Below are 18,542 nucleotides of genomic sequence, written 5' to 3'. Positions count from 1 at the left end.
ATTTTACAGTCCTTTCTAATAAAATGTACAAAAACAAACAGAAGTACCGAGAATGCCGTTCGGGGGCCTTGATGGCGATGTAAGAACGGGCTTGGACTTGGTCTGTGAATCCAGAATCCAGAGGTGCAGGTAGCCCTATGGATCAGGGTTAGCCCCAGGGGCCAAAAACCACGGCTTTAGGCTTTAGTTTCTCCCCAGCTCTCCAACTCCTAACTCTTGGTGTTCAGAGTGGTGGGGATAGGGGTGGGGGCTTCCCAAAAAACTGCTCAGTCTTCCCCAAGGTGCGGTGAGGCCGGAAGGGCCCCCTGGGGGACAGGCTAGTGGCTTGGGAGTCCCTGGGTCGAGGAGTGTTGGCAGATCCCAGAGGCTGGTTGTGACTGGGGCATAGGAGTCTAAGTTCCATAACCGCCTCTATCCTGCCAGGTTCTGCTGCAGGGCAGACAGGCGGGGGGGGGGGGGGGGGGGGGGCGGGGCGGGGGAGAATCAGCAAGGGTCGGGAAAGAAGGTCCCCCTAATGACACAATTGGTATTCAAGGGAAATTAGTCAGTAGCCAGTAAATTGGCCCAAAGGGTGAGGTGAAGATCTCCTTTAATGCAAGGAAAGAAGCAACACATCAAGAAAATAAATAGGAAGACCAGGAGCATTTGGGAGACCCATGTAAGCAGGGAGACTCGCCCCTCCTCCACAAGCTTTGGCAGAGAATCACTGGGCTGGAGGTGGGCATGCTCTCAGGCTGCATCCATCATATGCCTCCCCTGGGGGCAGGAGGGGGGCTCAGAATGAATGCAGTGATTTAGGGTCTCACTGCCCCCACCGGGCTCTTTGGGGGTGGGGAGGCATCCTGCTCCTCAGCGGTCTTCTCTAAGAGCAATCATTCCAGGCTCAAAAGGCTCTCAGAACCACTGTACAAACCTCTGGTCTTGAAACAGGCACCCACTAAATTGAAGGAGCCCCTTCTTCAGTGCTCCACGAGGGAGACCCACGTCTGTCTTGCTCACATCATGTATCCCACGCGCCCAGCACAGGGCCTGGCGCACAACAGGCACTCAGCAAACATCTGTTAAATAAACGCCTGGAGGAGAAGGTGCAACCAGCTGAACAATGCACAAAAGTCTAGGGCCCTGATGCAAAAACCACTCACAGAACTGGGGGCTGGGGAGGGGGCGCACAGTGCAAGAGAGACTAACCTCCAGGGCAAAGAGGGAGGAACTCTCGCTGCTCAGTGAGAACAGGCTCAGGTGCAAGGACAAACATTTCCAGTGTGATTGAGCTATGTGCGTTTGATTGGATCTTTTTTTTTTTTTTGTCGTTGTTTTGTAGGAATTTCTTTAAAAACAAAGAGATTGAGAGGTAATCATCACATAGAGATGGTTTTCCTTTTATAAAAACTTAACAATATTAAAAAAAGTTAAAATTCAGATCCTTCCAATAAAATTAAGAAAGGAAGGAAGGAAAAAAGAAAGAAGAAAGAAAAGAAAAAGAAAAAGAAGGAAGGAAGGAAGGAAGGAAGGAAGGAAGGAAGGAAAGAAGGAAGAAAACAAACCAAAACACTCCAGTTTAAAAGTTATGGCTTCAAAGTTATTATATATCTAAGATATGCTGAGCAAACCACCACCCACAACCGTGCTTCTAGACGTCATTAAATACTATACTCAGGTTAAAAGAACAGATTTGGCTCGGGCTGTTCCCTTTCATAGGGCCCCTGAAGTGGGTGCAAATCTCACATCTTCCCTCCACCGTGATCAGATAATCCAGTAAAAGACCCATGCAGATGCCTCCCTCCCACCCCCGACTCCCTCCCCACTCCTTGCCCCCCTCTCCCTTCCCCACCCTAAACCCATCACCACCAAAAATATACACTGCTGTTTCCAGAATCTGGGATATGAAAGACAGATGTGACATTCCAATCTGAGTCCCAGGATGTGGGCTTCAAATCCCTTGGCCCTTCCTTGATGCCACTGAGGACGATGCCCTTGGGCTGGCTCATTTCCCACGGCTGCCACTGACCGCAACACCCGAGACTTCTGCCAAGATTCTTTCCCCGCCCACCCTCCCACCCCCCGCCTCACATTTGGACCCAAAAGCCTCGCCTGACAGGGACAACTGGGCCAGCTTTGGTTCCACAGTCTGAAATGGAGGTGTCGACACAGGGGTGGGTGGAGCAGCCTGCTGGGCAGGGAGCCCCACTGTGGCATGGGGGTTCTGGGGTTCATGGCCGGGAGAGAGACCTCTGGGAAGGGCACCGGGGAAACTGGCTGCTGCTCACTACAGAACAGAGGCACCAGCACACAGAGACGGCATGACCACCACACCCCCGACCTGCACATGCACAGAAAGCTCAAGCAGGTAAGTGCGCACCGACAGACACACACACACACACACACACACACACACACACACACGTGTAAGGGCGTGGCACAGACCAGGCACAACAGGGGACACACCTCGGCACATGCGCACACGCGCGCACACACACACACACGGCTGGACAGACAGGCGGCAGACCCTGTCCCCACTGGCGGTCCCTCCAGATGTCCGCGGGAGGGAGGAGGGGAGCCCGGGGTCCAGAGCTGCCTGTGAGAGGGGGCTGTACTTTGCGGTGCCTCTGGGCCACCTCGGAGTGCTGGGGTTGGCTGGTCCCTGGAGGAAAACCCTCAGTGCTGCTGGGCACTGGCGACACTCGGCCTCTCCTGGGTCCTCCCGGCCGCCCGCCAGGTGCCCCGGGCTTTGCGGGACTTCCCACCACAGCCAGTTCGAGTTGTGGCATCGAGTTCTCCACACCGTTGGCTCTCAGAGTCTCCATGCCATCAGGAGGTAAATATAAAAGGTGTCTGTGTCTCAAACCCAACATGGGAGTGAGGGAGTCTCCCGGGCTCGGTCCCTCTCTCGGGCCAGGGCTCCTGGCCACAGAGGGCTGGGCAGAAACGAGAGGTAGGCCTCCATCGTACGCTCAACAGGGCAGCTGCGTGTGTAGTTCCCGCCGCCCGGGGCTGCGTGCAAGGGAGGGAGAGGCTTAGATCTTCACATCTTCCTGCACGCTGAGCTGTGAGAGGGTCTTCTTAATGCGCAGAGCGGTGAGGCGGGCCGCGCCGTTGGCGTACCAACACTCCCGCATCATCTTCCCCATCACCCGGAGCGCCTGCGCGGGGAGACGCAGACGGCGTCAGTCCGACCCTCGCCCCAGGAGGCCTTCCTGACCACCTCCTCGGAGCCCACGGACTGCCATGCAAGCTTCCCTCTCCGCCTGGCCCTCCCTTCCTCGGGGGGCCAGGAGAACGCCGTGCCTGGCGAGGAGAGGCCTGCCCTGCAAGTGCACTCAGCCGGCCCGCCACCGGGGTGCTCTGGATGGGGCTACCCGAAATAGCCAGGGCTCCGAAAACCACCTCTGTCAGGTTGGAGAATCCATTTGTATGGTTCTGTACTAACTGTGTGTTTTTTTAAAGAAGCCCAGGAACCAGGCACAACAGGGGCGCACCGCGGCACGAGCACGCGCACGGCTGCGATCCCACGGCTCACAGGCACGGACTGGGGGTGAGAAGCAGGCAAGGGGCCCCTGAAAAGCAATCCTGTCAGAGGCAGAGAGCTACACTGCCATTGCCTGGACTACAGAGGCGACCACTGTGGTCAGGTCAAGAGATGGATTTGGAAGGTCGCCTACAGACCTCTAACCCTGAGGGCCCCAGATGTCCCCAATTGCTAACCTGGGCCAGTGGTTTTCAAAATTTCAAAGTTTCAAAAACTCACTGGAGGGCGTGTGGGACGGGGGCAGCTAAAGACCAGCTTTTTCAGCCTCCCCCTCATCCTCGGAAACCCTGACCTGAGGGCTCCGAGGAACATTTTGGAAAATGCTGCTCTATTACGCAACAGGAAGACATCACCTCAAACGTGAACCAAGTGATTTTGCTCTTACATGCACAGATGCCCTCTAGTGGTTCTAGTCCCTAAAAGCAGAGCCACCAGGGCCAAGGAGTCCCACGTGCACTTGGCTCGGCAAACCCTGCTCCCCCTGAAGACTCTAAGACCCCAGAATGCCGTGTTTATTAGGAACCTGTATCATAAGTTTGTCCTCATTTCAATTTCCCCCCCAAATGCTGTCCCCGCCCCACTTCAGCTGCCATCTCTCCCAAATTCCAACCCTTCACACCCTCCTCCCTTCTGAGTTTTTAGAACGGCTGCCTCCCTCACAGACATGCCTTCTCGCTAAGTCCGGTCCTGCCGTTCTTCTGCACCCAGGCTGAGCTTCTTTCATGGATGCCTCTTCTCGACTCTTCCACAGAGCTCAGCTCACCCCTGTGCTTCCAGAGCCATTTTTCTAGTTAGACAGGTCTAACAGTTCCCACTCAGTTTTTGTTTCTGTCTCTTGTTGACTACCTCTCTGGGCTTGATCCCCAAGACACAGATTTTTCTCCTACTAGGCTGTCCATTGGCAAGGGGACCCTACAGTGCCCAGGACAAGGCACCATGGCCCCTCAGGGCTTAGTATACAACAGCACGCAGTAGTGTGTAACTGACCACTCAGGGGTTACCTCTGGGCACAGCCTCCTTGTTGGGAAACCCCTTTTTCTTTCTTTTTTTTTTTTTTTAATTAGGAAACCCTTTTTCTAAAGTAGAAAAATCAGGCAGATGGAAAAGCCACAGGAGGCTGGGAAGCTTCCTACCTCATAACTCTGCCACCAGTTGGGGATGTTGGGACGTAGCTTCTGGTCACATACAACCTTTCGCATTTCCTCAATGGAAGGGTCAGAGGGCACTAAGTCATAATATGGCAGCTGATATTCTTCATGGACTCCTGGGAGAAAAGAAAATACCCACCTGAATTATCACCAGAAGGAGGGCAGTACTCAAAAACCTATGACAACACTTACACTGTGATCTGTAAATACCACTTCCCACTAAGAGGAGCTAGGGCTCCTTGGAGAGGGGGGTGGGTTCCAAGAATGGGACTAGCCAGGAACATCTTTGTCATACCAAAAGCAAGCAAACTATCAAAGACTACTGAGGTCATGTCAAAACGCACCGACTTGGAAAGCTCCCAAGTGGCCAAAGATGAGAACATTTAAGCAAAGCAGGACTAATTAATCACTTCAATGGAAGCAAATATTTTAAATCCACCAGTTCACGATACTAAAAAAAAGAAAAAGAAAAAGGACACCAAAAACCTCAGTCACCTTTGCAGGATGAGAGGGAACAAACTGATTGTTTTGAAAAATGGTACATAAATGGAAAGAATCAAATGTTTTTTCTGCCTTCCCTATTCAAATTACATATCTTGGTAGCCAAACGATTAGGGGAAGTTTCTCTTTAAAGAAGAAATCTGGGGGCGCCTGGCTGGCTTAGTCAGGAGAGTATGTGACTCTTGGAGTTGTGAGTTTGAGCCCCATGTGTGGAGTAGGGTTTGTTTACTTAAGAAAAAATTGTTTAAATTTAAAAAAATAAAAAAGAAATCTAGATAATATTTGAGGATTGACGTATCAGAATATTGGCATTTTTCAACCTCTAATGAATTTGGATTTGGACAATGATCACTGATAGCTGTTAACATCACAAAAAGACACAGAAAGAGAAAGAACCAGCATTATGTGCCTGGTAACAGAACAACTTTGGGAAAAAAAATTATGTGTGTGTGTGTGAATCTAGTCATTAGATGTAACTGTCACAGGAAATCCACAGGAACAGTAGGACACGTGAATGCCAAGAAAAGGTTACTGGCAACATCTAGATAGGAAAACTACAGGGCAAACGACCTGGATTCTCCAATAAAATAAACTGCAGAGGAAAAAAAAGTGGAGGAGGAACCCGTAGATTATAAGAGACTTAAGATGTGTATCAATCGGGGCACCTGGGTGGCTCAGTCATTAAGCATCTGCCTTCGGCTCAGGTCATGATCCCAGGGTCCTGGGATCGAGCCCCGCATCGCGCTCCCCGCTCTGCGGGAAGCCTGCTTCTCCCTCTCCCCATTCCCCTGCTTGTGTTCCCTCTCTCACTGTGCCTCTGTCAAATAAATAAAATCTAAAAAAAAAAAAAGATGTGTATGAATCAACTGCAGTTGATGGACATAATTTGAACCCTAATTTGAACAAACTGTTCAAAAAAAATCTGGAGACAACTGGGGAAATCTCAACCCGGACTGGTTAAATGGTATTACTATTCACTTTTTAAAGTGACAGTGTTATATTTTTTAAGTCCTTATCTTTTAGAGCTATAAACTGAAATACTTTCCATAATAAAAAGCTAATTTAAAAAATCCAATGTAACTTTCCCATGCCCTTTCCCAGGAAAAATTCTACTGTTCTGAGCTAATGGGACAGATTTGTAAATAGGGTCTGACTTGATAATTATCTAAGGGGTAGTTGAGAACCTATGCTCTGGCCTCAGTCTGCCAGTGTTTGAATCCTAGTAATTTGGTGTGGCCTGCGACAAATCACCTAATTTCACTGTGACTCATTCTCATCTGCAAAATTATGAAAATAACAGTACCAACCTCTTAGGTTTTGCAGTACAGATGAAATGAGTTCATACACAGCGAGTGGTGAGTAAATATTAGTATTATTAGAATACTTAGCCCCAACTTCTGGATGGTGTGACCAGATTTTTCTTATCTGTTTTATCTGTATATAATGATCAAAATTTTAGGGGTGCCTGGCTGGCTCAGTCAATAAAGCACGTGACTCTTGATCTCAGGATCGTGAGTTTGAGCCCCACGTTGGGGGGTAGAGTTTACTTAAAAAATAAATTTAAAAAAATGTTAGATGTGCAATTCCATGAATAATACCTGGGTGCCTGCTCCATAATGGGAATCTTCCCAAACATATGAGAGAGGGAAAAGGGCAGTAAAACAGAAGAGGGTTCTGCTGGAAGACTTACCAGTTCATTTCATTTTATTTCATTTCCACTGACCTGGAATCTTTTACATCAGAGATAAACGGCTGAGGAAAAGGTTCTAGTGGTTCTTGAACTTGTTCACGTGGCAGAATACTTAGAAGTCACCGTATAATACTGATGCACTAAGCTAATGATAAAAAATGTTTCCTGCTAGATCTGATACTACCTTTCACTGGGTTCTGACATGGGTGAGCAGGTACAAAGGCTGAAGTTGTAAGAAAAAATTACAGAACAAAAAAACTCATTTTGAGAAAATTTTATATGTTAATAAACTTTGTTCCAAATTCAGAAATTGCCACCATTATTTTATCATTGAAAGCCCAGCACTGTGGCTTGAGAGCTGGTGTCAGAACATACTGCCTCTCATGTAAAGGAGCGCCCCTGCACTGGTCCTGTGCTATTCCTGCCCAGGGCTTTCCCAACCTCCGAGGATCGATAAGGACAATGTGTTAAAACAAAACAACAAGCCAAACAAGCCTCCGGAATGGTTACCACAACATAAAACACTATTCAACAGGGGCACCTAGATGGCACAATTGGTTAAGTGTGCGACTCTTGATTTCGGCTCAGGTCATGATCTCGGGGTCCTGGGACTGAGTCCAGAGTCGGGCTCCATGCTGGGCGTGGAGCCTGCTTGAGAGTCTCTCTCTCCCTCTCCCTCTGCCCCCCAACTCTCTAAAATTAAATAAATAAAAATAATTTTAAGATTTTATTTATTTATTTGAGACAGAGAGACACAGCAAGAGAGGGAACACAAGCAGGGGGAGTGGGAGAGGGAGAAGCAGGCTTCCCGCTGAGCAGGGAGCCCGATGCGGGGCTCGATCCCAGGACCCTGGGATCATGACCTGAGCCAAAGGCAGATGCTTAACGACTGAGCCACCCAGGCATCCCAATAAATAAAAATAATTTAAAAAAATAAATAAAAATTTTAAAAAAGCACTATTCAACAGAATCAACACACCTTTAGTACAACCACCTCCAGGATTCCCTCATCTTTGATGAGAACCCTAAGTGTGATGGGCTCTGGCACTAGACACCCAACAGGTTGTAAAGAGAAAGGAGGCAAGGAAACACCAGCACCCTCGGGTGAGCACCCTCAGGTGAGCACCCTGACGTGACCCGACAACCTGCACTGGGAGGTAGGAGCAAGAGAAGGCAAAAAAGAAAGGTACCTCCGGAATTGCATCTTCGAGCAATCTCCCAGTATACAAGCCCGAGGGCATAGATATCAGCACATTTGAAGGAGTCGAAGTGCTTCATGTTAATGGTTTCATCGAGCACTTCGGGGGCCATGTATCTGCAATAGCAAAGGAAACAAGATCATGCCAAGAAAAGGATGATTTCTTTGTTTAAATCCAAGTAGTGATGCAGGGGCCCTCTGAATGTGGAAAGGCATCACCCTAAGAATGCCCCTTGGGGAGGAGGAAGTGATCAGTTCTCTTTATTGCAAACTCCCATGTTTTGGATTCGAATCTAAACACTTCAGCAGAGGCTGGGTGATACTAGGCTGCTCTTATTTGTACTTCTATTTTTTTAACCATCAAGATGTATTTTAAGCATGTTTTGATTTCTTGGCAGAAGTATCTGTACTGTGGATCATAGGGCAATCCATAATATCTGGTTGCTGCTGGGGTCTTGGACTTTATTAAATGTAGCCACAGTGATGGGCTGAATTTATATTTCACTCTGAACTTATGTTACCTCACCTAATCACAAATAAAAATGAAAATGAATTCCAGGTGATCATCAAGGTCTCCCTCAGTTAATTAGTATTACTCGAGCCACTCCCCACACTCCCCAACCCCCCCACAGGGGCGCTGCACTCATTCAGGTCAGAAGGAAGGGGGAAAGGAGCAGCACACTTGAGTGAAATTCACTGAAATTTGGCAGATAAACAGACCTCCTCTTCTGTCCCATTACAAGACATTTCCATTTCCAACTCATGAAGTCAATCTACAATCATAATTCCTTACTTCTTACTTCACTTCTGTATGAAGCAGGAAGCAGGCCCATAATCCTAAATGTGCCCCCAATCTCCACCCTCGATCACCTCCGCTCGAGCTTGGCAAACCTGCTCTCTGACACACTCCCCGCCTCCGAACAAGTACCTGTTGGGACTGCACATTCTTCCTCTTTGTCCCAGCCAAGCCTGCAGCCTGGCCCCCTTCCGAATCTTTCTCCAGATTCTCTTTCTCTGCTGCCTCCCCCTGCCCAATACCAAGAAGATCTACGTGTCTGTAGTTCTCTAGAGCCGTGCTCACAGCACCCGTATCTGTTAGACGCAACCAGCTCAGCTCTCCAGTGTGTGGAATGGGGCTTCAATTCAGCTTTCGGCTGTCGGAGAGCAAGGGCCACACGTCCTCCTCTATGCCTCTTTCTCCTTTAGAGACGGGAAAGGGCGCCCATGCGCTCCTCAGTACAAGGGTAGGGCAAAGGCAGAGGCCCAGGGCCTTCCTACCGCTTGGTCCCCACCCTCTGATTTGGGGCGATGTCGATGGTGTCCGTGACCGCATCATGGCGGACAGCCAGGCCCAGGTCTGCAATGGCGCACATGCCATTTTTCTTCACCAGGATGTTCTTTGATTTTAAGTCTCGATGAGCAATTCCAGGCTTCCCTGGCAGAGAATAAAATAAGGATCTTTACAGAGAGATAGCATAAACGTTAAAAGCATAGACTCTGCAGCCAGACTGCGTGGGTCCAAGTTCTGGCTTCGCCTCCCACTAACCCGGTAACCCTAGAAAAGCGACTTAACCCGTCTGCACCTCTGTCTTCTCATCCGTAAGATGAGGCTACCCCAGTCCTTACTTGATGGCAATGTGAGGATTAAACGCATTAATGTAGGTAAGTGAAGAGCTTAGAAGGGCATGCGTATTAGTGATTCTCACTCCTCCTCCTCCTTGCCTTTCCCTGAACTGATATGCTCCAGGACAGAACTGCTAAGGAATTCCAAGAAAAACTGCTATACTGGCGAGGTTTTTACAGTCAAAGAGGCGAAGATAAGGCCCGCTACTATCACACAGGGGTTAGGAACAGGATCAAACGTTAATGGTTTTCCGTCAAGGCCAGCAAGAGCCGTTGCCCTGGTCAACCAGAAATCAGGGAGCACAGCACACCTGCCGCCTGGACGAGAACCGTGATCCCCCAAAGAGCTGATGTCACAGTCAACATACAAAGAAGCCTCAGGTCTGTTTCCTCCAGGAGAACCTTCCTAGGTTAGTAAAGCCCAGTGTCTAATCCAGCACACAGTCCATAAGCCACCTGTCGCCAACAACAAATGTGTGACGTGACATTAGCAAACTGTGCTCCTTTTCTCTTCTGGGCGCCATTCTTTTACGTGTGTGTGGTGGACTTCTGGGAGGACAGAACACTGGCTCACCACCCAACAGTCATGCTGGGCCAACAGAGGACAAACAATGGAATCTTTATGTTCCAGAGCCCCTGAAGGAATTCTAAAGACGGAGGTCAAAAGACCCCACTGGAGACAGCTTCTGTTCTCAAGAAAAACTCAAACCTCTCTCCCTTAGATAGGCCACAGTTCCTGAGGCCTACCTCCAACTTCCTCAGTAAAAAGGAGTTCTGGGAACTAAATGAGGATGGTACTGGCTTTCAAAGGCTACTCAACCTCCCTGCCCCTCAGTGGGGTCCACTCACCTTGGGTACCTACAATCTCCATGTGCAGGTGTGCTAGCCCGCTAGCCGCAGACAAGGCCAGCTTAATCATCCCCTCGATCGTCACCGTGTATCGGTTAAGATAATCAAACAGGGAGCCATGCTCATGGTAGTCTGAGACGAGCCACAGCTGTGTCCAGGTGCCATTATCTGCAGAGAACCACAGAGGAGTTCTGGAAGAGGCACAACTACCAGCAAAAAGGTTAAGGCGGTAAAGAATATGTGAACAACACGAACTCCAACGAGACTCTTGAATTCACGCTTCTTGCCTCCATACCTCCTGAGGCTCCCCCTCTATACCTGTTCCATCTACACTTGGTCACCAGTGTGGGGGTCCAAGAAGGACAGAAGAACAACATTCTTCCTTAGGTGCTGTCGGAGTCTGAACAAGACCTACTCATCTACTCAGGAGACCAAGACTGACTGCACCCACTGCTGCCAAGGAGCAACGCTTCGCAGACCCTCCTCTGTGCCCCAAGATCCTGTGAGCGCAGCCCAGCCCCGGCAGCTGGCTCATCCGTAATGTTTCCTTTCAGTCCACGGCTCCTACCAGGCCATGAGCTTGCTCTCTGGGAGCAGAGCAAAGAGCTCCTTCGTGCGTTCCTGTATTCCAGACCAAAAAAATGCTTTTCAGTGCACGAAGAGCACAATTCCAAGTATTCCAGAGAGGTCATCTTATCCTCGGAAGAGCAATGGAAGCTGGACAGCACGCACTTTTATACGGGGTGGGGGATGAGAGGCAGTGTGTAGTAGGAAGGAGGAAGGAAAAAAAGAAAGACCCAAAGCTGGTAATCTAATTAGGTTATGCTGCTGTCAATAGGAAGACTGGAAATTGGATTGAGATCTCCAAATTCCAGGCCGGTGTTAGTTCCGGGACACTATACTATATATATATCATGCTAAAAAGGCAAAAACGAAGGAGTCCGATTTTTCTCCTCCCTTGGCCCTAATGTGAGTTTTTACAGCCAGATCCCTGTTCCACACGAGCTGCCAGAATCAATAAAGGGAGTGGCTCTTGGAACGGCACCAATTTTGGCTTCCCTGATTCCGAACAAGGGGCCCACCCAGCATAGCACTCTTGCGCTCCAACCAGCCCTGAAGTCATGAGGACCCTGGCAGTAAGTCCAAGTTAAAAGGGAAGACATCTTCTGAGCCTTTAAACTGTATGTAAAATTGAAGTGTTCTCAAAAGATGCTGTTTTAAAAAAAGCACAATTTACTCAAAGGGGGTAAACATTCTCTCTTCCCCTTCCTCCCTTGTGTTTGAGTCCGAGCCTCTTCAGCTTGGGGGCAGTTGAGGCCACGACAAACCCCCACAGTAATATGAGGAATCAGCAGTCTGCTGCTGTCTTAGGAAGGAAAAATAAACACTTAGCATCTTCCATAGGCTTCGGAGACACGAACTTCTAGAAACTGCCATGTCCCGGGAGCAGCCTCTGTCCCAGCTGCCAGGGCGACTCTTCTCCAGTGCGCACGCGAAGGCCGCATGGGCTTTCTGGCTCCAGACTCTCCGCTACCTGCCCACGTACCTGATGCCTCTGCTTTCCGGGAGCTGCGAGGGCAAGGACCACGGGGGGCCCCCGTGTGACCATCGGCGCAGCGGGCAGAGGTCCTGCCCCGCAGTGGTCAACGGATGTGAGTACATGAATGAGTGCAACTCCAAGCACCACCCACTACCTCAGAATAAAAGGTAATGCTCTCGAGGAGGCCCTCCGTGGCCTGGCATCGGCTGCCTCTCCCCCCACGGAGCCGTGCCTGTGAGCTGCAGGGTCCCAGGCACCCCTCACCTCTACGTGTGTGTCTGCAGTGCCCTTCCCACTGAGTCGTCTTCTTCACCGACTCCTGACACCCCGGCCTCAATCAAGCTCAAGTGTGACCTCCCCGACCCCCACCTCACCCCCAATTTGTGCAAACTAGAAGAGCTTGCAATTTGATTACTTCCTGGAATTAACTATTTCTTTACTTCTCACTTTGCTGCTCAGTGAAGCCCTCGAAAACAAGGACGTGCCTGGCCACACAACAGAGACTCAGAAACTAAAGAAAAATCAGAAGGGAGAAGAAGGAGGAACCAAGGGACCTCAGGTCCAAGCAGACCAAAAGCTGAGCCTGAAAGATCACGAGGAGGTAACACCTGGGGGCAGCCAGGTCACCCCCGCTGGGCCTGCTCCGCTACCCGTGTGTATGATGCAGATTCTATCACAGACGTGCGCCACGTGCTTCTCTGGGCTCCCTGCCCTGGCAGGGGCTCAGGCCACAATTCCTCATCCCAGTGATGTGCAAGGTAAACTAAATGAAGCCCGGGCGGGGAATACACTAGGGGTGACGGGAAGGGGTGTTACGAATGGGAAGTGAGCAGGTAGAATGAGGGGTTTATCTTGTTTATCTGCTTAATAACTGTTTGCTTGCTTAATGGCCTGGGTTTCGGTATAAGCTTTTCATAGAAGAGAAGTTGGAGAGACCATCAGCTTATTCAGATTCTCCTTCTATGGGTAATAACTATGAAGGCGGTCCCAGAGCTGTTCAACTTCCCCAGTCACCCTGTCCATCTGGGGCTACTGTTGCCTTTGGGAGCCCCTATATCCAAACCCAGCTCGTTACCTTTATTGTCAGCAGCAATAAATCCAAGGATGTTCTCGTGGCGCAGCATGACCGTCTGGTAGATCTCTGCTTCCCGGAACCAAGACCGTTCTTCACGAGAAGAGAAAATCTTCACAGCCACGTCCCCACCCCTCCAGCGGCCACGCCACACTTCCCCAAACCGGCCCTTGCCAATAATCTCCTGCAAAACGATGGTTCGGGCCACTGTGCGCTGGACAAAAAGGGGCAACCCTGTGGACCAAAGAATGGAAAGAAAGCGGACATTGTAAATTTGCTGAACTTTGCAACACCCACTCTCACTGCCACACTGGAAAGGCCATTACCACACAGTGCCTCCAAGCCACCCCGGTCCCGTGACCAAGGAGAGCTGTGGCTGCCCCTGCACATGGCTAGGTGAGCCGGCAGAGGGCTAAGCCCAGCAGTGACTGGCAGTGAGCAAACACAGAAAGGGAAACGCATGAGATTAGCTGTGCCTTATCTAAGCAATTCTTCCTTTCAGTTAGTACGGGTGACAGATTCGCACACAACGTCTGACCAGATTCACCAACTCTGCAGCCGGCCTCTCGTGGGCCAGTCCACCCACAACTGCTTTATGCCGACTGAAGAGAAAGAGGGCAGAGAAGGTGAAAGACGGGGCTTGAGGACTGGGGGTGCTCTGCTCCGCGGCCACTAGAGGGCGGTGCTGCATGGCCCACAAAAGCCAAACTGTGGTCGGGCACACAAGGTTCCCACCGCTCTCCAAAGCTCTGCTCAGGTCAAGCTCCTGATACGCAAGGAGAGACTTCCCACGCTCATCCTAAGAGTAACTTTACTGTCTTCACAGGGCTCATTTACTGCTTCATTTGCCCCCTTCAGTAGTCCCCCTACCTATCCAATCACACTTACCATCAGACTGACTCGGAGCTCCCTCACTTCCTCTCCCAGACCAAATAAACATGTTATTAATCCCTAAGTCCTGTGGATGTGAATCCCATTTACTGGAGGCTTACTATGCACTAGAAACTATGATAAAGCTTTAAATTATCTCATTTCCTCACAACCACCTATAAGGTAAATGGTGTTATTATCCCCATTTTACAGACAAGAAAACTAAGGCTCAAAATGGAAAGTTAAGTAACTCATTTGAACTCCTACAGGCAGCAAGTGGCAAAGAAGGGATTAAAGTCTAGAACTGTCTGACTCCCAAAGTTTATGCTTTTAACTACAACACTACAGAACCAGCAAAATGTCTCTCACATCGGACCCCTCCTCTCCATCCCCCCTGTGCCCATCCAGGTTCTGGACCGTCTTTAAAAGACTCCCAACTGGTCTTTCCACCTCCCTCGTCGCCCTGTTCCTGCCCTGCACACCCACACACAGCCCTGCCTCACCCTGCCCTCGCTAACAGGAGGTTGGTGAATGAGTGAATTCAACCTCTACACCACTGCCAGAATGCCTTCCACGGGAAAATATGAACGTTTACTTTGCCACATGAAAACTTCCGGTAGATGCCTCTCACCTTACTGGATAAAGCACAGTGCCCAAGGTCCTGCCCACCTGAGCTGTGCTGCTCAGTGTGGGCAGGGCATGCCAGCCTCTATATCGTCCCCTAAACACATGGTGAACTTTCGTGCCTTTTTGTGCTTTTGCTCAAGGGGTTCTCCTTGGCCTGGAATGTTCCCTGTCCTCTTACCTCTCTTAAAACCTCCAACTCCGTCTTCAGGACCCCTTTAAATGCATCCTCCCCCATGAGACCCTTTCCCAGCAATCCCCATTTTTTCTATCCAATCCTGGGTCAGCCGTTTTCATCTTTGTTTAGCTTGTGTCACCCACAGGGTATTCAACACGTACTTGTTGAAGGGACTTGAAAGTCACATAAGCACTTATCACTTTAAAAACCACAGTATTAAAACTTCAACACCTTCAAAGCTCTGCATATTTGGAACTAAGAAGGGACTAGAACCTCCAAGGAGAAACAGTTATTAGTCATTTTACTCCAGATGACTAAGTAACCACCACGGACCTTCGCTAGCCTCAGCTAGTTCTGATCTTAAAAAGGACTCCAGAAGACCTGAGCTACCCTCCTGTGACAGCAAATCAAGTCGCAGAGTCAGTCAGGCAGTTCTAACCACTGCCCTACCTCTTTCAGCAAAGAACAAGACATATATTTTCTCTCTTCCTAAAAATATGCAGCTTTTAAATATATCCATCATTTTGGCACTCTCTACTGCAGAGCTTTAATAAAGGCAAAACCACTGAAATTCAGGAGATGTCACAGCTCAAAGTATTCCTTGTGTTCAAGGAGGAATGTCTGGCCATGACTGATGGCATAATTTCCCTACAGAACAATAGTCTTTGTCACACGGCAAGTAAACATACATAAACACACACAAAATTCTCACAATATGATTCTGTATGTTTTAGCTAGAACAGCAATAAGACCTTTGCAGATTATTTTTTTTTTTACAAGGACAGAATACCACCATCACTAAAATAATTGCTTATCTTCATAAAAAGACTCTTTTGCAGTCGTTTCACATCTAATAGCTAGCTGAGCTATGCCCTGAGACCCGAGCAGCCCCAGTCCCTTTATCCTGAATTCCGGGCTCACACGAAGGTCCAGGGTTCGGTTCAATTCCCTCGTCTAAGAAAGAGTCGGTCCACAGGCAGGGCAGGAACCAAACGGTACGGATCCCATGCCACAGGCCTAGGCTGCCTTTATGTAACCTGCACCAGAAACCCTTGGGCAACTGGTACAAGTCAATGATTCACTAAACCCCAGCTCTCAGCTTTCCTCAGTGTCCTTAAACTCCCCTTGTGGTTGCTCGGAGATCAATGATTAGCTGTCACCACCTCACAGAAACCCGGCACACTCCTGTTTCTCCAAAGGGGCCCTTCCATTGAGCACTCCACTGCTCAGGTGGAACCAGGTGAATTTTAATACATGTATAGTTGCAAGACTTGGAGAGGCAGGGTTTCTGGAATAGAGAGTTTTGTACTTGGCCTTTGGAATCCCAGGGAATGAAAGATTTTCTGTGGACCCATTATCTTATTACATATCAGACTCCAAAAGAAGGGGAATTAGGAAGCCAAACGCCTCAATGCAGGCAGAAACAAGTGCAAGGCCCAGCCTTCTTCACAAACGTTCTATCCTGCTGGGAACTGGTGACGAAGACCAACAACAGACACAATCGCTAAAGGACTCGGTACCTGAGCCAGACCCCGATGTGGAGAGATCGTAGACAAGATCCTGGAGCGTCTTGTCTTTGGAGAGACACATCTCACATGAGGGATCTTCCATGTCCAGTCTCTGGCGGTTGTGATAGACACGCTGATGATAGTTAATGACAAGGAAAACAATGATGATGATGAGAAACAGGAGGAACACTGGGCCAGCAATAATGCCTACCAGCTCCACGGGGCCCCACATGGAAGGGTGCTCAGACTCCTTGAGGTGACCTGGGTCAAGTGAGAGAGGAGAGGGAAAGAACACAGTAAAAACACGGGAAAGCTCTGGCCTTATCTGTCCCCAACACCTCCCTCCATGTGAAAATGCCCTTTCCCTCTGCTTGTGTTCAAGGTGCCCTTGACCTCCCTGGTCTTACCAGGCTGTGTGTCTGCCCGGTGCTCTTAGATGCAAACCTCTCCAATGGAGGAGCCCTTTTCAACAGTCCAACTCACAAGCCACTTTGTCATCCACAGCATTTCATGGGACTATCCCACCTCAGTGCCCCAGGCCAACTTCTGCTCTTCCACTCGTAACAGCTGCTTTAAGCCCTGCAGGTTTAAGTCCCTCCTCTTCTGCTCTCCCCAGTGATGCCTTCTAAATGGTACGCTTGCAAAAGGGATGCCAGCTAATCCTTCTCAGCCTTGATTGCTGTCCTTCTTTTTCGACTCTGGCCTCTCGTCCTGCCTTGCCATCACCCTCACCCAGCAGCTGCCTTCACACAGCTCAGCGGTTGTCTCCATACCTTGGGGGGGGATCCCTGCCTGGCTCTCCCACTCCTTACCAGCTGCCCATGGCTGCTCAGCCAGTGGCCAGAACGCAGTTTTCAACCCTGGGACTACCTTGACCATCTGTCTCCTCCGACCTCTCATCTACAAACCTGAGTGGGGAGGAATCCCATCCCCTTGTCACCTTGGGGAACATCAAAAAGGTACTTCTACATATCACCAAACAAAGGGATTGGGCAGGAGTAGAAAAGGATGAGATGACGGGGGTGCCCTACCTCCAGGATGAGCCAATAGTCCAACAAGGGTGTCCACTCACCACTGGGCACCCTCAGGTCGATCTTGTTGCAGAAGTCGGTATAGCAGCAGTGGGTGTTGCGGAGATCCTCGGAGCTCAGACAGTAGAAGGGCTTCCCAGCGGGGACCAGCTCCACTTTGGGGATGCAGGTGCGCACGTGGTGCTCCATCCCATCCAGGTTGAAAATGGAAACCATGCAGGCCCCATCTGTCTCACACGTGTAGTTGGCCTGGAGGCAGCTGGTACACGCACACTGCAGAGCTGCGGGAAATTTGGGAGTACACTGACATTAATGGTGAGATCCTCTCCCAGGTCCTTTTCCAGACTTAGAATATAAGCCTTTAGCACACTTGATGTTCCCAAATCAGGAGCTTTTGTAGAGATGGCGCCAGAAAGATGACACCGTCAATGGGAGCACCAGCTTTTCACCTGTTTATTCAGCTCGGAAACCAGGCTTCCAAGCTCCACCATTTTCTTCTAAGTGGCCCTATCTAATGCCCATGAGAAACAGAGAAACCACCTTTCGAACTCTGCCTTAGACTCATTACACATTATTTTGTGGCTGGGAATGAAGTTTTCCTTGAAATGTCAAGGAAGACACCTGGCCCTTGGAGGATACAGGACACCACACCTGCCCCACCCCTACATCTTCCCTCCAAAACCGCCCAGGCTTCCTCACTCGATGATGGCTCCTCAACCCCATCTCCTTTCTCGGGCACTAGGCATGCCACAGTTTGCTGAATGCAGTATGCATGCTCTCACACATTCTTTTGCTGCAATGCTTTTTTTCCTAAAAGGCTACTTCTCACAAATCCTTTAAAATTCAGCCTGACCATCACTTCCTTTGAAAAGCTTCCTGCCCATAGTCCAACATCCTCCTCCTCCCTTTAGTCCATGGCAGGTGCACCTCTCATGAGGAGCAAAAAGAATAACCTCCAACGAGGATAACATTAATGTTTACATCATAAAGTTACTGTGAGGATCAAATGAGCTGATGCATAAAAAGTGCTCAATAAATTTAATCTACTCTGGAAGGTCCCTGGATATCACTTTGAAAATACTATATATGCATATATAATATATACGCATATAAAAATGTATAAATATAAATATGTTTTATACATATATACACACACATGCACGCTTTTTTTCCCCCCAAATAGG

The 18,542-nt window shown here is 49.4% G+C and overlaps 1 protein-coding gene across 7 annotated transcripts in view; it reads right to left on the bottom strand.

Moving 5' to 3' along the window:
• Window positions 1–2,352: 2,352 nt before the first annotated feature.
• Window positions 2,353–18,542, bottom strand: part of ACVR1B (activin A receptor type 1B) — a 31,750-nt gene continuing 15,560 nt past the window's right edge. For 4 of the 7 annotated variants that reach the window (XM_036077875.2, XM_036077876.2, XM_036077879.2 and 1 more), the window contains 8 exons: window positions 17,400–17,639; window positions 16,340–16,588; window positions 13,151–13,381; window positions 10,536–10,703; window positions 9,342–9,498; window positions 8,056–8,180; window positions 4,660–4,790; window positions 2,353–3,140 (listed from right to left, as the gene is read on the bottom strand). In XM_036077875.2, coding sequence (XP_035933768.1) covers window positions 3,015–3,140; window positions 4,660–4,790; window positions 8,056–8,180; window positions 9,342–9,498; window positions 10,536–10,703; window positions 13,151–13,381; window positions 16,340–16,588; window positions 17,400–17,639 — 1,427 coding nt within the window. In that variant the 3' untranslated portion in view covers window positions 2,353–3,014. Of the gene's footprint in view, window positions 3,141–4,659; window positions 4,791–8,055; window positions 8,181–9,341; window positions 9,499–10,535; window positions 10,704–13,150; window positions 13,382–16,339; window positions 16,589–17,358; window positions 17,640–18,542 lie in introns of those variants that run through there. The other 3 variants (XM_078075990.1, XM_078075992.1, XM_078075991.1) reach the window with 3 other exon arrangements.

The sequence above is a fragment of the Halichoerus grypus genome, chromosome 6 (assembly GCF_964656455.1).
Source record: "Halichoerus grypus chromosome 6, mHalGry1.hap1.1, whole genome shotgun sequence".
Classification (NCBI taxonomy): Eukaryota; Metazoa; Chordata; class Mammalia; order Carnivora; family Phocidae; genus Halichoerus; species Halichoerus grypus.
The sequence above is the reverse complement of the archived record's forward strand: the minus strand, read 5'-3'. Positions and strand labels throughout refer to the sequence as shown.